This window comes from Fringilla coelebs (assembly GCF_963513975.1).
Source record: "Fringilla coelebs genome assembly, chromosome: 2".
NCBI classification, from domain to species: domain Eukaryota; kingdom Metazoa; phylum Chordata; class Aves; order Passeriformes; family Fringillidae; genus Fringilla; species Fringilla coelebs.
In genome coordinates, this window is record NC_140029.1 from 89,564,900 (window position 1) to 89,582,183 (window position 17,284).

General features: G+C 51.5%; 1 protein-coding gene across 1 annotated transcript; it reads right to left on the reverse strand.

The window, feature by feature from the left end:
* Positions 1-376: 376 nt before the first annotated feature.
* On the reverse strand, positions 377-8,152 carry ATN1 (atrophin 1; the record flags this gene model as incomplete). The annotated part of the gene is made up of 9 exons (XM_084226385.1): positions 8,094-8,152; positions 7,769-7,906; positions 7,280-7,393; positions 3,964-5,975; positions 3,529-3,751; positions 2,703-3,420; positions 1,385-1,528; positions 958-1,138; positions 377-410 (listed from the first exon to the last, which is right to left on the reverse strand). The coding sequence occupies exons 1-9, from the start codon at positions 8,118-8,120 to the stop codon at positions 377-379; spliced, it is 3,591 nt and encodes a 1,196-aa protein (XP_084082511.1). The 5' UTR covers positions 8,121-8,152.
* Between the last annotated feature and the right edge of the window lie 9,132 nt (positions 8,153-17,284).

Sequence of the window (17,284 nt, forward strand, 5' to 3'; positions counted from 1 at the left end):
TGAAGTCCTGCAATGCTCTGCGCTTTTTATTTAATGCAACTGTTCCCCCAAAACAAAGGATGGAGCTCCTGCCACCCTGAATTCATGTCAGTCTTCGTCTTTCTGAGCTCTGTGCAGTGCTGATTCTCTTTTCTTCAGAGCTCAGCTGAAATCACGTACCAAGGTCCATTAGTGGTGTTTCAGTCCCTCCCCATTTTCTCTCCTCCACTTTTCCCAGGATGCCATCCCATACTTTTTGTCATCTTCTCTTGTACTCTACTGCATGGTGGGATCAGGATGTGTCACTTTGCAGCTTCCCCTCCCCCAGGATTTGGTTGATTGATTGCTCCTCTTGAGAAAAAGACATGATGATGTCACACTGACAGTAGAAGTCCATTTAAAGGGGTTTGTCACTTTCCTTCTTCAGGTGGCTAGGATAAAAAAGAGGAACAAGGTGATAGTGAAAGGGAGAAAGGCAATTTACACCATTCCCCTGTCTTTGTTAATTTGTGGACCCATACAACACTGCTGGCTTGGGAGGTTTTGTAGATCCTTGAAGTAGGAGATACTACTGAAAAGGTACAACATTCCACCTCTCTCTTTCCCAGTGTGCCTCCCTATGCACTTGAATTCCTTATCTTGGCAAAACCATCTAAAACTTATAAATATTTTGTATTTTGGCAGGGGTATTGGTTAGTCATAACTGCATTAACATGTGTGAAACACGTAAGTTATCTCCCCCCTTAGAGGGGAGGAGCTGAGATCTCACAAGGGATTGAATAGACACTTGCCAAGTACAACCTTCCTGGTGGCCAGCCACAGCTGCGCCCCGTGGCAAAGCATCCCTGTTCCCGGTGTGGGCTCGGCCACAGTCACCCGCTCCAGGGGCAATGCTTCCCTGCTCCCACCGCCTGCGCCAGCCCCATGCCAGGGCTGGGCCTGGAGGTGTTCTTGTCAGGAGAGAGCAGCTCCACGCACCTGTAGTAGTCCTCCTGCGTGGGGAGCGGCACGCCGTGCAGGGGGTGGTGGGCGTGGAGCCACTGCTGCTGCTCCAGAGCCAGGCGCTGCAGCTCAGCCGACTGCGCGTGCATGGCCTGCAGCTGGTGCGCCGCCGACATGGGCGCCGAGAGCGAGCCCGGCAGGTCCCTGTAGGGCGCGGCTGCGCACAAAGGTGACACAGAGAAGAGCCCAGTTAATGCTCCATCCAAGCTCAGTCAAGACCCCGCTGCACTCCCATTCCCCCATTCCCACAGGCAGGACCTGCTCATCCTGGCAGCGTGAGCCTGTCCTATGCTCTGTTTAACAGACCTCAGCCCAGTCCCGTGATGCCCCAGGATGCCCCTGCCCCTGGGAACTCTGCTTATGCTCTCTGGAGGAGAACAGCAGTCCCTGTGAAGTTCCTTACCAAAGAGCTGGTGGCGCAGCACTTCATTCTCATGTAGAGGGTGAGGCAGGAGAGGGTTGGGGATGGTTCCAGCTGGGTATGGTATCCGGGTGAGGTGTGATCCCGAGGCGAGAGGGTCGATTAGAGGGTGAACGGAGGCTGAAGCTGGGAAGAAAAGATAGCACAAGATAATTGTCCCAGGCTTTGTAGCAGGTAACAGAGAGGCACAAGGCCTCACAAAACAGATATGGAGAGAGAAGGTAAGGGTGTTAGGGATGGGATGATTTCACAGCTAAACAACACAGTGTCATCACCTTCTGAGTGTTACTCTTTTTGCCTGCATCGAACTTCATGTGAACTGGTCTGGCAGAGCTCTGTCCCTACACTCCTCAGGAACAAATACTGTTCCTTAGAAGTATAGCTCCTTAAAAGTTCAGCAGGGTTCTGCAAGGACCTGCTTTGCAATCAGGTCTGCACCCCATAAAATGCCCACCTGTCACTCCAACAGCCATTCATGTGCATACTTGTACTGGGTGCTTTCTTTTCCAGGTCTTATTCAGGACAGATTCTCTTTCTAGTGGTTTGGACTCCCAGCCAGACTAAGGTGCCCAGCCATGGATGGTAGGGAAAATGGACACTCACTTGTACCTTGTGCCATCTCTGAACAGTTGCTCAGAGCCAGCATCTGTGACTGACACTGGACCCCACTGACCGCTCACAGCACCTGAGCAGGCAAAACACTTTTTTCCTATTGCACTGTACCTTGGGCTTTGCTTCCCTGAGATTTTCATCCCTAAATGTTTTACTTTGCTTTCCTCCAGGATGTGGAAATGGAAGGGACCACCATTCAATTCTGAGGAACAGCAGCCTTCAGTTCCTTATGATTAGCCCACCTCCTATCCCATCCTACCCCACTATCTGCAGCCACTGAGAACCAGCATTTCATTAGTCCTAAGGACACTGCTGAAACTGTTCTAGAAGGGCTCCTGTTCCCTCTGCAGACTCCAGTATGAGGAATGCAGTTCACAGCAGCACTGCCCAGGCAGTCAGTGGGACTCCAGCACTTGTACTGTGGCCCCACAGATCCATAACGAAAGGACACAGTGCAAACAATTTTGCTGGCCACTGATCAGCAGTGTCAGTGCCTTTGGTGGGATGGGAGTGGGGGAAGGAAGAATGACCATGATGATAGGCTCTTCTGGCTGAAGATCTATGGCCTCAAAGTTTAGTCTCGTTGGCTTTTAGGATTCCCCAGGGCCAGAGGGAGGGAGCGCCAGGAAGACACAGTAGGACAGAAATCAAGGCTTTGTGCAGGGCACCACCATCGCGCGGCCCTTACCTGCATGTATGGCATCCTGCTGGTGGAGATGGAGGTGGGAGTGGATGTGGGAATGCTGATGATGATGAGGTGTCACATTGAGCATCTGCAGCCGGGCCAGAGGGTCATTGCTGAGAGCGGCCACCCGCTCGGCATGCTGGCGTTCGGCCGCCAAGCGCTCGGCGTAGGACATGTCGGGACGAAGGGTCGGGCCGGCTGCCAGCGCCAGCCTCTCCCGCTCCAAGTGGCCCAGCCCTGGGTGGAAGGGAAAAGCGGGATGAAGGCCGGGGGCCGTCTGCAGACTCAGCCCGCCGTGGCGTGGGAACGGATCCATGGCGGCAGCGGGCACGGCGTGGAGCTGCTCCAACTCGGCCGGTTTGACTTCAAAGCCAGGCTTGAGGCGTTCACGCAGGTCCCGGTCCCTCAGGTCTCGTTCGCGGGCCTCCCGCTCCCGCAGCTCCCGCTCCCGCGTGGCCGGATCGCTGCTGTAGATGGCTGGCACGTTGTAGCCCAGCAGGCCCGGGTCGACGGCGCCCAGGGGCACGTAGAAAGGGTGGTTGCGGTTGCTGGGGGACATGACGTGGGGCCGGGCGTACTCGCTAAGGGTGCGCAGAGCCGGGGTGTCAGGGCCCAGGTATGGGGGAACAGTCGCTACAGCACTGCCCTGCTCGAAGGAGGGGCGGTGGGGAACAGGCCCGAGGGACGAGCACTCGACCGGACGGCCCTCCTGGGCCATCTTCTGCAAAAGAGCAGAGAGACCGGCTTCAGGGTCCCAGCGGGGAGCGGCCGAGGGGGCCCTTGAGCATCCGCCCCGGCTGCGCTGCGGCAGAGGGGCTCCCAGACCTACCACACTCCTCTCCAGCTCCCGCTCCTTCTCCCGCTCCCGCTCCTTCTCCCGCTCCCGTTCCCGTTCCCGCTCCTTCTCTTCGCGGGCCTTCTGCTCAGCCTCCCGACGCACTTTCTCCACCAAGTCTGCTCTTTTCTTGGCCAGCTTGGAGCCATCAAGGGGCACAAAGTACAGGTCTGTGCGGGAGCAGGAGTTGAAGCCACGGTCCAGGTGTTTGTTGAATCTGGGGATGAGAGTGGAAGCCTGTCAGTGCTGAAAGGGCTGGTGAGCAGGGATGGGGACAGGGACAGCTACTGTGGGAAAGGCACTGCGGGAATGTGAAGAGCATCATGAAAAAGGCAAAAGGGCGCAGCTGCACCTCAGGCTTGGGGTGATTTCCTCTTCCCTGCCCCATACGGCCCTCCCCATCCTTTGGAGAAACCAGTCTCCCCTCACCTGGCTGACTGGCTGGCATGGCTCGGCACATCCACCACCTTGGGGGGCGGCGAGGGGCTGCGAGCAGGTGGCACGGGGCTCTCCGGGGGCTCGTACTCCTCCGAAGGCTCCTGCTTGATCTGAGCAGCGCTGAGGGGGAGCGGGGGTGGCGGCGGGGCCGGGGCAGCCATGCTCCCTGGCAAGGGTGGTGCGGCAGAGGGGGCGGGTGAGGGGGCTTTGTAGCCCCCCGCCACAGGGGAAGAGGCCACCCGGTAGCCAGGAGGGGTGGCTGCACGGAAAGGGGCAGCCGAGGAAGTGGGGGGCGAGCCCGGCTTGTAGGGGGCCGGGGGCTGGAAGGTGGGGACAGGGGAGGCCGCCCGCTTCCCATAGGGGGCCACAGCTGACGGGGGTACCGGGGGCGAGACCGTCTTGTAGGGGGCCGCAGAGGGGGAGGCCATGGTGGCGATGACGGTGGAGAGGGTGGTGGCAGCAGAGGTGACTGGAGGGCCAGCCCCATGAGCAGGGGAGGGGGGTGGCGGCGGGGGGAAGGTGTAGGTGGCAGGACTCTGCCCCGGTGGGTGCGTGCACATGCTGGGGTAGCTTCCCTGGGAAGAGGCAGCAGAGGAGGACGAGGAAGAGGAAGAGGAGGAGGACGAGGAGGAGGAGGAGGGGGCAGCGGCCGCGGTGGCGGAGGGAGCCTGGCTGTAGGCGGCCTGGCTGTGGGGAGGGTAGAGGCGCAGCCCGTAGGTGGGATGGGAAGGGTGATGGCTGCCGGACTCCAGGCCGTGGGGGTAGCCGCCGGGGGGCTGGGGAGGAGCTGTGGCTGCTGGGGAGACGCCCCCGCTGCTCCCGTGACCGTGGTGGTGCTGCGGGGGAGGCTGCTGGTGATGGGGGGACTGGCCGGGGAAAGGGGCAGCGGGGTGGGAGCCGGCATTGCCCAGGGGGCGGCTGTAAGGGGGCGGCCCCTGGCTCCAGACGGGCTGCGAGGGCAGGGAGGGCTGGGTGTACTTGGGGGGCTGGCTGGAGACAGAGAGGCCGCTGGGCGGCGGGAAGGAGTGCCCGTAGGAAGCACTGTAGCTGGGCAGGGGCTGGCCCGGCGAGGGCTGCGGGTACTGGGCAGAGGAGCTGGAGGGCGGCAGCGGCGGCGGCGCATAGGGGTAGCGGGAGGGGGCCAGCGCCGGTGCCTTGTCCTGCCCCATGTTGTGGGGCGAGGGCAGGTGGCCGCTCAGGGCCTGCCCCACCATCCCTGGGGAGCTGGAGGCGGCCACTGCGTTGTTGAGGGGGCGCAGGGCCGGCGGGGGAGGCAGGTTGGAGGAGACGTGGGGGAAGGAAGGGGCAGAGGCCGGGGGCGCAGCCGGGGGATTGGCTGGGGGTGTCTTTTGAGGGGGGAGCCCTCCTCCGACAGATGCCAGTGAGATTGGGGTGGTAGGGGGTGGATTGTGCTTGGCGCTGAGGGTCTGCTCACGAGCCCCCGGTGCTGGGAGCCCCCCCACTCCACTGGCAATTTTGGCCCCAACCTGGACCACATTGGCCGCAGGATAAAGGGGAGTGTGGGAGGAAGAGGAGGAGGAAGAGGATGAGGAGGAGGAGGAAGGCGGAGCGGAAGGGGCAGCAACAGCAGAGGAGGAGGAAGAGGAGGAGGAGGAGGCAGGTGTCTGTGGGGCTTGAGCCTGGAAAATGCGCGAGGCCTGGCCCTCCAGCTGGGAATGGTAACTTCCTGCGGGGGGTCCCTGGGGGTGCACCTCTCCCGGGAGCCCAAAGCTGGGCTCTGGGGGACGGGCCAAGCTGTCGGGAGGGGGAGCTACCGGCGGGCTCTCGGGGAAGAGCGGGGGGTGGTGGTAGGAGTGAGACGGCCCCTGGGACAGCACAGAAGAGGAGTCGGAGTCGTTCTCCACGCTCCCAGGGCTGTAGACACTGGGTGAGGTGCTCCTGTTATCCTGGTCAATGTCCCGTGGGTCGCTGCTCATCTCATCATTGAAGCTGTGGCCATCAAGGCTGTCAACGTCGGATGGGGATGGAGGACAGGGCAACTCCTGTTGAAGTAGGATAGGAGGAGGAAAGGGGCATTATGAGGCCTCCTAGACCACACCTGACACATTTCAAGTTCCCAGAGACCTTGTTTTCTGACCTTTCTTGGCCAACCCCAGCACTAGAAAACCTCACAGAGGAAAGGAGACGTTGTCTGGCAAGGTACACATAACACCAGTCCTCCTGCCTCCTCTCCAGTGCTCTCAGGTCCTTCATGAGCATTCCATGTTCAGGAAGGAGGTAACAAGGGTTGTGTAAAGAGGCAGTGAGGGAGGGCAGGGAGCTGTTACACACAAAGCTGAGAGGGAACAGATACAACAGGGGCGATGGGCTGTTGGCCAAGATGTGGTATCACCGGTGGCATGGAGCAGCACATGCCACAGTGGTCCCAGCACAGGCCCCAGACCCAGAATTGCTCTTCTTGCCCCTGCAGAGCTCTCCCTGCTCAAGGAGACCAGCTCCCACCCAGACCCCTCTCACTGTTCCACTCCTTATTTCCAGGAGCTCCCCCTGTGCTTCCCAACCCCTGCTTGTCCCCACCACCTGCTGCCTCAGACAGTGTGCACTGGTGATTAGCAGTCATCATGGGTAAGGGTGACTAACAAGTGCCACTCTAAGCAAGGGAGGCTAAGCTGAAAAAATACCACTGCTGAGCTCAACAGACTGTCCATGTGGAGAAATTACAGAAGTGGAACCAAGGTGGTTGAATTATAAAGATCTTTTAACACAAGCAGGCATCCCCATGTTTGCAGGCCTTTAAGGCCAGCTCCCTGAACAGGCTAACATGGAATGGAGAGGCACAAGAGCTGAGTCTTCCAACCACCCAATCACCAATCCAGTCTGGTGCTGTCAAGTGTTTCAGAAAAGCCCTGCCACGGCTCTGTGTGTGCATGAGCAGGTGTTGCATGACTGTCAACTGGAACCCACCATGAATTAAGCACCTCCATGTGACACTGCGCTGGGGATCAGAAGGGACTGACTCCAGCCCAACCTGCAGCTGCACACAGAGCCAGGCTCTTAGCACTAAGCTGGAAAAGGCAGGGCACATCCCCAGATCCAACAGCATAGCAGCCCCCTGAACACAAGGCAAATGAGACAGAGAGCCTCCATCTGCTCAGTCATCACTCCTGGTGGCAGTTTTGTAGATGCCATGTAGGTTGGTAGAGCTGCAGTGCAAAACCTGAGGCGTCGGGGCTCCCAGGCAGCCAAAACCTCGAGCTGGGCAGGCACGAGCAGCACAGACAGGGAACTGGAAACTCCTTTGCTCTGGACTGGGCACATGCCAGCAATCACAGCAGGAAGAGCTCACCTCAGTTTTGGTTTTTTTAGGAGCATTGGTGTCCTCCCCTTCACTCTCTGAGATCTCTTCTGTTCGGCCCTGCTTGCTGCTCTTGGGGGTGCAGGATTCCTCCAACCGGCCTTTCTGCAAGGAGACAAGGAGAACACAGAGGTGGAGGGTCATGGGGAAATCTTCCAACCCGACAGGTCTTCACAGACTGCAGCAGGTGAGACACAGCCACCATGGCATGTGTGTCAATGGCACTAGCAGACCAACATGGACCCAGCATACGGCCAAAAATGAGCACTAAAAGGGTCTGCTGAGACTGGACACAAGTTCTTAGCAAAGTGCAAGATGGTGAGGATGAGAGCAAAGAGAATTCTACTCATTTCAGAAAGCTAACCCAGCACGGGCTACTTAGTGGATCCCTTCTGGTCTGTGTCCCTGGATCCTCAAACAGATCCCACCCAATCTGGGCAGTCCTTGGCCACCCCACACTTGTGTTCCAGCTGATATTACCTTTGTTGCTTGTCGGGATTTCTCAGCCTTGCCATCACTGCTGGAGGTGCTGACACCACCAGGGGAAGCTCGACCCCGTGACCTGAGCTCCTCTCGGGGCCCCGGAGTCTCTTTCTTCCGTCCACTCCGCATTGACATCTAAGAGAGGGATCACTGTGTCAGTCCTGCTTTGCATCTCCCACTGCCCCTGCTCGGTGCCCAGCCTCCCAAAGCCCCTGAACCCCTTGTACTCCCCTGTGCCCACCAGCTTTGCAGCGAGCCTCAGTTCCAACCCACACCTCCAGCCTGGCTCTCGTGTCCCACCCCTTTTTCCCACCCCACGTACTGAGTCCTTGTTCTGTCGTGTCTTCATTCTTTTGGGTGTGGGACCCCCATTCTCCTTGGCCCGGTTTGATGAAAACATAAATTTTTATGACTCTGCAACCCCCTTCGGCTGTTTCCGAGGAGATGGAGATGGGCAGCTCTTCTGGAAGAGGGGATTACACCAGCCAGGCAATGAGATCCCACTGGATCCTGAAAGGCAGACAAGCAGATGAGGGGGGAGAAAGACTGAGTGGACTATAGAACACCCTTTCGTGGTTTGCTATAGAAATATGACAAAATTATTATTGTTGCCCTATTTAGAGACTCAAGTCTGTTTATCAAGAATGCAATAAACTCCCATCAGTGTGGGAAAAGATTTGCCCACTGCCATATCTGATTTCCAGTTTTTAGGAGTGATACGTGCACGAGGCGAGGTATTCATTTTTAATGGCTTCAAACTGAAAGAGAGCAGATTTAAATTAGATATTAGGAATAAACTCTTTTACTCTGAGGGTGATGATGTACTGGAACAGGTTGCCTTATGGATCCCCCAACCCTGGCAGTGTTCAAGGCCAGGCTGGATGGGGTTTTGAATAACCTGGTCTTGTGGAAGATGTCCCTGTGCAGGGCAGGGGTGTTGGAAGCATATGATCTTTAAGGCTCCTCTTAATGCAAGCCATCCTCTTAATGCAAGCCATTCTGTGACTATCTAATTTTATGATTCGGGGCCCAATAACGCTGCTTTGGAGGATGCAAGAAGAAACAGTTATCAGGATGTTATCTGTTTTCTGGAATAATTTTAGTATTTTCCTTCCCTTGGGAAAAAAATAACAGGAAAGTGTTTTAAAATGTTCCCAGTTACAATTTTTCTGACTTTGTTAGTTCATCTTCGCACTTGTTGTCAATGCAGAAAGTTACACCACCCTTACCTGGCCATGTGCTGCCATTTGCTAGCCCTGTGTCATTTGTCATTCAGCAAACTGGCCTTTGCTGAAGGGCACTGTACAGCCCTGCCCTCTCCAGAGCACATCCACATGCACTCATGCAGTACCACGTTAGAAAATGCAGAAAATGTGACAAGTCTTGCTCGGGCTGTTCCATGCCCGAGGTACACAAATAGGTGCGAGGAGACACACTGAGTTCTGCTTTTGCACGACACCATCACCAGCTCTGTTTAGCCTGGCGTGCCTGCCAGGGTCTCCTCCTCCTCAACACCGGATTTTTCTCAGCCTACCAGACCGAGTCACACCCAGGGATGCAGAGTACAACCTTACACTTTGCAGCAGCGGGAAGATTTCTGAGATCCCTCTGGAACAATTTACAGCTTTGTGCCATGTCCAAAAGCATTTTACTGTAGATAGTTAACACCCTGTTGTATCACACAGTTCCTTACTCTGCATGTTTGTGTTAGCCTGGGAACTGGAGGAAATTATTCAGGGATACTGCTCCTGAAGTTGGCTTGCTTGAATCCAGCAAGATAAAGACCTTTTGCTCTGCTCTGCACTGCACACACATAACCACAAAGACTTTATCCTTCCCAAGCCTGTCATCTGAGTTGCTATACACAGCCTCTGGAATGGACAATCTGAAAGACGAGGGAATGTGTCCCATGGAAGAGGCACCAGCAGAAAAAAGCCACAATTACTGGGGTTTATTCTCTCATCTGAAAGCACAGAGGAATTTTGTGACTAAGAAGCCTATGGATTTGGGGCTCCTGAAGACCATCCCACACCTGGAAAAATCACCTTCCAGCCAAGCAGTGCAGGAGCAATCTGGATGACTTCCATTTCTCTGAGAACGGATCTGAAAACAGGGATCAGAGCATAAGCACCTGACAGGAAGAACTCTGAGACGTCCAGTGCAGCCCTGTTGCTGGACTGTGTGGCCCCAGGGTCACTGCTTTCCACTGTCTTCATCTGCCTGACCATGAAACGGGAGTAATGACACTGGCCTGTCTCTCCTGGGGCTCCACATCTTCCCTGACCAATGCTTACAGAAACCCATCCGGAAGGTACTTAGGAAAATCAGGGGATTGTTTGTTTTAATTCCATTAATATTTTATTTGACCTTCATCATGAGAGCCCCAGGGGGACTCATCCACCATTAATTCCCACACACATCAATTCATTAACTGAGACCTCTTCTTTAACAGGAAAATAGCTGGTGGTGGTTTGTAACTGACCTGATGGAGGCAGAGCCCACTCCCAATCCTCACCGCTGACTTGTTTTACAGGCTCATATTTCTGTCACGCCTTGGCCTTTGGATGCTAATTCAGCCAGTTACACTGATGCTATTCTAGATAAGCACCCAGAATCAACATTTCTTATGCGAAACCTACGATTGTCATACCTAAGGTGATCCTAATTTAACTCAACTTTGACTCACACCATGGTGGCACCCTGCAAGCATTAGCTCAGCTCTGAAGGCACAGCAACAGCAGGCTACCAATGTCACTGCTCTCCCTGCATTCCACAGGGATACCACCCACGTCTCCCACACCAAAGAAGCCAGAGTGATAATGCAGCACACAGGTCTCGCTTCAGCTTTCCAGCAACCGTGGAATGACAATTACCATCCTCTTCCCAGAAAAGTCAGTCAGCAGGGAAATAACATGCAGCCAACCGCACTGAAACTTCCCTTTTTCAAAGGGATGCCCACTCCGTACTTGTTGCAACCACTGAATACGCAGTAAGAAAGAAAGTCAGAAACAAACAGTGGTATTTCAAGAGACATAATCAACCACTGACAGAAGCAGAAGTTTCTGTCACTTAGACAGTGAAGACTTTACTAAAATATGTAAGAGAATTGACGCACACATTATTAGTATACAGTATAGCAACTGTTACGGCCAGATGAGAGCATCACAAATCCACCTTCTAATTTTAACATCTATGAAATAAAAGCTTGCAATGTGAGCCTTTACACCTAACCATTCCCATCACTGAAGATCCCTGCAAATGTCTCTGAAGGGTTCTTAGGGCTCCATGGTTTTGGTTAGGAGGTGAGACGTGACAGGCCTGCTGTGGAAGGGTTAACCTTTCCCTAGCCCTGTGAAGCCCTTCACAGGTTCAACTGAGTTATGAGGCATTGCGAATTGCAATTTTCTGTTTGTGTTTCATACAACCCAGCTTGGCTTGGCTTATTGCCCAAACCCCTCCATATTCTCCTGTAAGCCCTGGTGAAGTCTCCTGCGAGCAACACACACTCAACAGGCATCCCCCACGTGCCATTCAAAATGGATCCTGCTCCTCCTCCTCCTCAGCTCCAAGTAATTCTCCTTCCCAAAGCCTGGACTGTCCTGCACCACCAGCCAGAAGCTTACGAGGTCCAGCTCCTCTTTTATTGAAGGACACAGATAGATTCTCTCCTTCCCAGGCTGTCATGTGGAGGAATTCTCCCAGGTTACCAAACTGGAAACAGGTCCATCTCAAATGAGAAGCACCAAGGTTTTCCCTCTTAGAAAGCAGGCTGAATGTTTGTCCTTGGCTCAGGAGAGCATTTACTGTGGCAGGCTGTGGCCTTGAGGAAATAAACTTTCCTAGACGGCAAGAGAAGCAGAGGAAATGGGAACCAAGTTTCTGGGATGGTGTTTGAGGGTTTGGCCAGAAGTGTAAATGAGAAACCAAAGCACTGCACACGCTGGGGCTGCAGGCAGGGCTACTCTCTGCAGCACCCAGCATGTGTCCAACAGCCAGGAGCCCGTTTCCACCGAGACCAGGAGGACAGGGAGATGCTGCCAGAGCCATGCAAGGTTTTGACACTTCAGCAGGCGCTCAATGGCAGAGCAAGCCCCAGGATGCACAGCCCAAGTCCAGGGTTCCAGCCTGCTTGACAAGATCAAAGGCCAGCTAAGGTCCAGCTAGCCCTCTCTGAGGCCAGTGGCAGCAGAAGGGAGAGATGAGGGGTCCCAGCATCAGTGTCATTTAAGGAAAAGAGCTAACATTATCCCCTTTTTGTTTTATTTACTATAGACAAAGTCAGCTTCCGCTAGATGCTAGTCCAGGCAAGTAGATGCTAGTCCATGGAAGTCTGGAGTAAGGAGTCACTGGAATGCCTGCTTTAGCCTAAGTACAGATGCTCTGAAGTGCAAATCTCTTGTCTTCTTCATTTGGGAACTGCTTAAAGTACACAGTGACTACTCTTTAGGTCACTTTCTAAAATGTAGGAATCACATCCAAAATCCTACATGAAATCCAAAGTATTTGGTATGCAAAGGCAGGGATTCAGAAGTCAGATGTGAGAATTAAACTGAGTCTACTTCTCTGCAGACTCAGTTTAATATTCAATAGCTCTCTGTTCCCATCCTGTTTTTTCTCTTCCCACTTCTACAAAGAGATGGACGAGCACTGGAGGCAGGAACCAGGGTGGCAAAATGAACACAGCTGCTTTTAAACACATTGCAGATGCTGAAAAGTGTCCTGAAAATAAGCTGGAATGTTAACTGGTGGATCCCTCTTGATGAGTAAGGATCACTAAGAAGAAGAGCAGTATGTATATATAAATATGACTGCCCAATGAATGATTGTCCCAAATATTTTTAACTCCTGTCTCAATCTTTGTAAAATGAAGGGAAGTTTTGTAAAAGGAAGGGAAACTTTCCAGAAATGTAATCAGTTTTTAAGATTGTGTACAATCTTGAAAACATTAAGTTTTGTCCCAGATACTATAATCAGACAACCTGAAGTACACCATTTCCCAATGGCTAATTACCTGATTTCATGCTTGAACTCTGGCATTTCACTATAGGGCATGATGGAGAAAAAGAGGGAAGGAAGAGGAAGGGCACCATGTTCAGTGTTGGACAGCAATGAGAAAACAGATCAGGGTTGAGGCTGCATGTCACTGTCTTTTGATACACACCTGGAGCGTGACATTACTGTAAAAGGGAAAATGTGAGCAAAGGGATTAGGATGCCAAAATGGTTGAATACCAAGATGGTAAACATTTGTGGCTAATATTATCCTGGGTGTGAATATTGGCACGACTGGCAAATCTTCTATATTCAGTAAATCTTGTTAAGAACAAATACATGAAGGTACACAAATGAAAGGTAGTTTCCAAACAAAGGCATTTTTCTGTCTCCTACAAAGTAACTACAACACTGGGTGGATGCAGGGGCTGTGAACTCAGGCTGGGATGTGAATTAATCAAGGAACAGGACTCCTGCAGGTCACTCTCATGCAGGTCACTGCACACAGAGACCCTAGGATCAGAGCACACACCTCCCAGTCCTCAGCAAACCCCTCCACAAGGGCTGGGACAGGCACATCCAACCACCAGCAGCCATCAGACACAGGCAGGAAGGGCTGAGACCTGCCCTGCCAGCGAGGTTTGGCAGCACAGTGTTATGTGCCAAACTCAGACAGAAACACCTACAACACAAGTGCAAACTCTGACTACTACTCAACAGGTCAAAATATAAATCCAGTATGAAAGCTGTCAATTTTTGTTATTTTCTATAAAGACACTGATTTCATACTGGCAGTATACTGGAATTTCACTGGATTCTTCTGTCTTCAAAACATAATAGCATAGAATGGGTCAGTATATGATGTGTTAAAATAAATTTTAACAATAAATGTAAACGTATGCTTTCAGAAATTCCACTGTGCCAGAGGGTGAATCACACACACTTTTAGTACACAAGCTGAATGGACTCTCCCAATTTACATTCCCAATCCCATCATTGGAAGCCAGGTTTGAGCCCACCTGAGGAAACTGAACATCAACAAGTCCATGGGACCCAAGGAGATGCATCCCAGGGTCCTGAGGGCTGACACAGTCGCCAAGCCAGTCTCCATGATATTTGATAACTGGATGGATGGCTCCATCCAAAGAGTTACAGTCAACGGTTCAATGTCAAACTAGAAACCTTGAACCAGTGGTGCCCCCAAGGATCTGGGACCAATACTGTTTAATACATTCATCAGTGACACAGATGGTGGGATTGAGTGCACTCTCTGCAAGCTTGCAGATGACACCAAGTCAAGTGGTTGACAGGCTGAAGGGAAGAGATGCCATCCGGAGGGACCTTGACAGGATTGAGGAGGGGAACCATGTGACACTCATGAAATTCAACCAGGTGAAGTGCAGGTCCTGCACATGGGTCAAGGCAATCACCAGGATCACTACAGACTGCACAGTAAAGAGGCTGGGAGCAGCTCTGTGGCAAAAATCTTGCGATACAGGTGGACAAAAAATTGGGCATGAGCTAACAATGTGCACTTGCAGCCCAGAAGGCCAAACATGTCCTAAGCTGCATCAAAAATAGCAGTGGCAGCAGGGTAGGGAGGGAACTCTGCCCCTTTGCTCTGCTCTGGCAAGACCCCAGCTGGAGTGCTGCATCCAGCTCTGGAGTCCCAGCAAAGGAAGGACAGGGACCTGGTAAAATTCCCTGAAAGGAGGGTGTAGCCAGGTGGGGATCGGCCTCTTCTCCCAGGCAACAAGTAATGGGATGAGAGGAAATGGCCTCAAGCTGTGCCAGGGGGGGTTCAGGCTGGGCATCAGGAAGAATTTCTACAGTGAAAAGGTGGTGAAGCCTTGGAATGGGCCACCCAGGGCAACAGTGGAACCATCATCCCAGGAAGTGTTCAAGAAATGACTGGACGTGGCACTCAGTGCTACGGCTTAGTTGACGAGGTGATGTTTGGTCAACGGTTGGACTTGATGATCTTGGAAGTCTTTTCCAACCTTAATGATTCTGTGATTCTGAGATTCTAAGCATGTAAAGGTGGTTTATAAGAAAGGTAGAGAGACAATTTTTACCAGGGCCTGCAGTGGCAGGACAAGGGGCAATGATTTTAAACTGAAAGAGGGCAGGTTTAAATTGAATATAAGGAAGAAACTCTTTTCTCTGAGGGCAGTGAGACACAGGAACAGGTTTCCCAGAGAAGCTGTGAATGCCCCAACCCTGGAAGTGTTTAAGGCCAAGATGCAAGGGAACAGGAGCAACCTGGTCTAGTGGAAGGTGTCCTTGCCCATGGCAGGAGGGATGGAACCGGATGATGTTTAAGGCCCCTTTCAAGCCACACTGGTCCATCATTGTATAAAATATCCTAAAATGATTCCAAAATAACACCTCCCATGCAAAAAAGAGACTCATCTTGAGGCAACAGCTTCAATCCTTCCTATATGTACTTGTTGACAAATTCACTTGTCCGGCTACCTATGCGTTCCTTCTCTGCAGTAAAATAATAAATAAAAATTAAAACACTCACACTCCAGGAAAGGGTGCCAAATAAGAATACTAAAAATAACTGTGCAGAGCACTGGCAGTCTTAGGAGATAAAGCTAGTTTACATTTTATTAAGCCTATATTAATGTTTTGTTTTCTTAATTTTGCACAACCATGAGGAGCAAGAATGTTATTTTCAGTATGAAAGCTCTAATTCTGGAACCTCCATCCAAATAAAAATGTATCTGTTAAAAAAAAATTATGATTAACAGAGTGAAATAACAGAGCTAAAGCAAGGTAATAAATAATAAAAATATTCATGCATTTAACAATAGCTTAATTTACAGCATAGAAGAAGATATTAATTCTTGCAAAAGCAACTGAAAATAAAGTTTGATTCACTAAATGAAGGTTAGATGTACTAAAGAAGGTTATGTTAATCGTAAAACAATTCCTGAGGGCACAGTAAAATGCCTGTTAAGTATGTAACAGATTTACTTAAAAATCCCAGAAGAATCATTCTGTCTCCCCAGAGGAGGGCTTCCAGATCTCTCGGAGATACAGGCTGGCAGAGACCAGTGGTGGATCAGGGAAAAAAACCACACTGGCCTCTGCCTTCTGCAAGTGGGATGGAGCCTACAGACGCATGATCCAGAGGAAGGACACATCACATTCCCCGTGCTCACTATTGTATGAAGTGCAGCATCTTCTATATTTGCAACACCCGAGCACACCTCACCTGTGGAGCTGCTAGGGGCCAAGGGTCACAGCCCTCTTTTGATACACAGACGTCCCTTCGCTAAGAATGCAAAGCAAATTACTCAGGGACATCACAGGATGATTGCCCAGAGACTCAAAGGAGGATGCTAGAGGGACATCCAGCATCCAGACTTTGAGCTGACCAGTGCAACTCACAAGTGATACCCTTTGGATATAAGAGGCAGATCCATGAAAATGGCACCTCGGCGTCCAGCAGCCATTGAGAAAGTAAACTGCATGCTAGAATTTCCTGAGGAAAACATCATTATGCCCCCACACAAACCTATGGCTTTCCCACATCTTGAAATGTGTGTGCAATTCTGCTTCTTCCATAGGAACCAGAAGGGGCAATGAAGAGGCACGAATGAGTGGGTTAGACATCTCTGTCCACAGAAAAGGTTATTGAAGTGAGGGTGTGACTGGGAACCATAAAGCCATATACAAAAATTAGAGGTTCAGTAGGAAATAATTTTTTTACTGTCTTCTCCAGTACAAATTTGATGACCCTCAAACAACACTACAAAGAAACAAGTTCAAAACCAACTAAAAAAAAAAAGAGTAGTTCTTGAAACAGGTAGCTGCAGAACTTCCAATTAAAGGACACCATGGGTGCTAGAAGGTTCTATATGTTTGATGAGAGACTGGAGAGTTTCATTCAAGAGAGAATCACTGGCACTTTCTGGATAGCTAGAAACCATATCTGGCTATGGCAGGTCCTCCACTGAAAACAGCTGGAAACTGTAGGAGTATCAGAGGAAAATGGCACAGGATTGGATTGGATTGGATTGGATTGGATCAGATAAGATTAGAAAATTACATTATTAGATTAATGGTTGGACTCGATGATCCTGGAGGTCTCTTCCAACCTTAATGATTCCATGACTTTGCACCCAAAGGACACCCTTCAGATTCTCTGTTTCCAGGGATTCATGACTGACAGCAAAGACAACACGAGAGCCATGTGTGCCAAGGGCAAGCATGTGACCAAGATGAAGATGGACAGACACATCCAGAAGGAAAGAAGAGAACTAGGGACAGGGAAATGGGCAGAGGAACAGCAGTACAGCAGGTATGAGTCACTGGTAAACTTCTAAGAAGGCTTTTCTTGAATAAGTGAAATCCACCAGTGCACAGAGAAAGGAATATTCTTCAGAAGCAGGAAAAGAGAGGCGATCTTCACCTGATTATACACAGGATTGGTAAGGCAATTATGGGAGTAGTGCACGCCATTTTTACCTGTGTACTCCAAAAAGGATGATGACAAATTGAGAAATGTTAT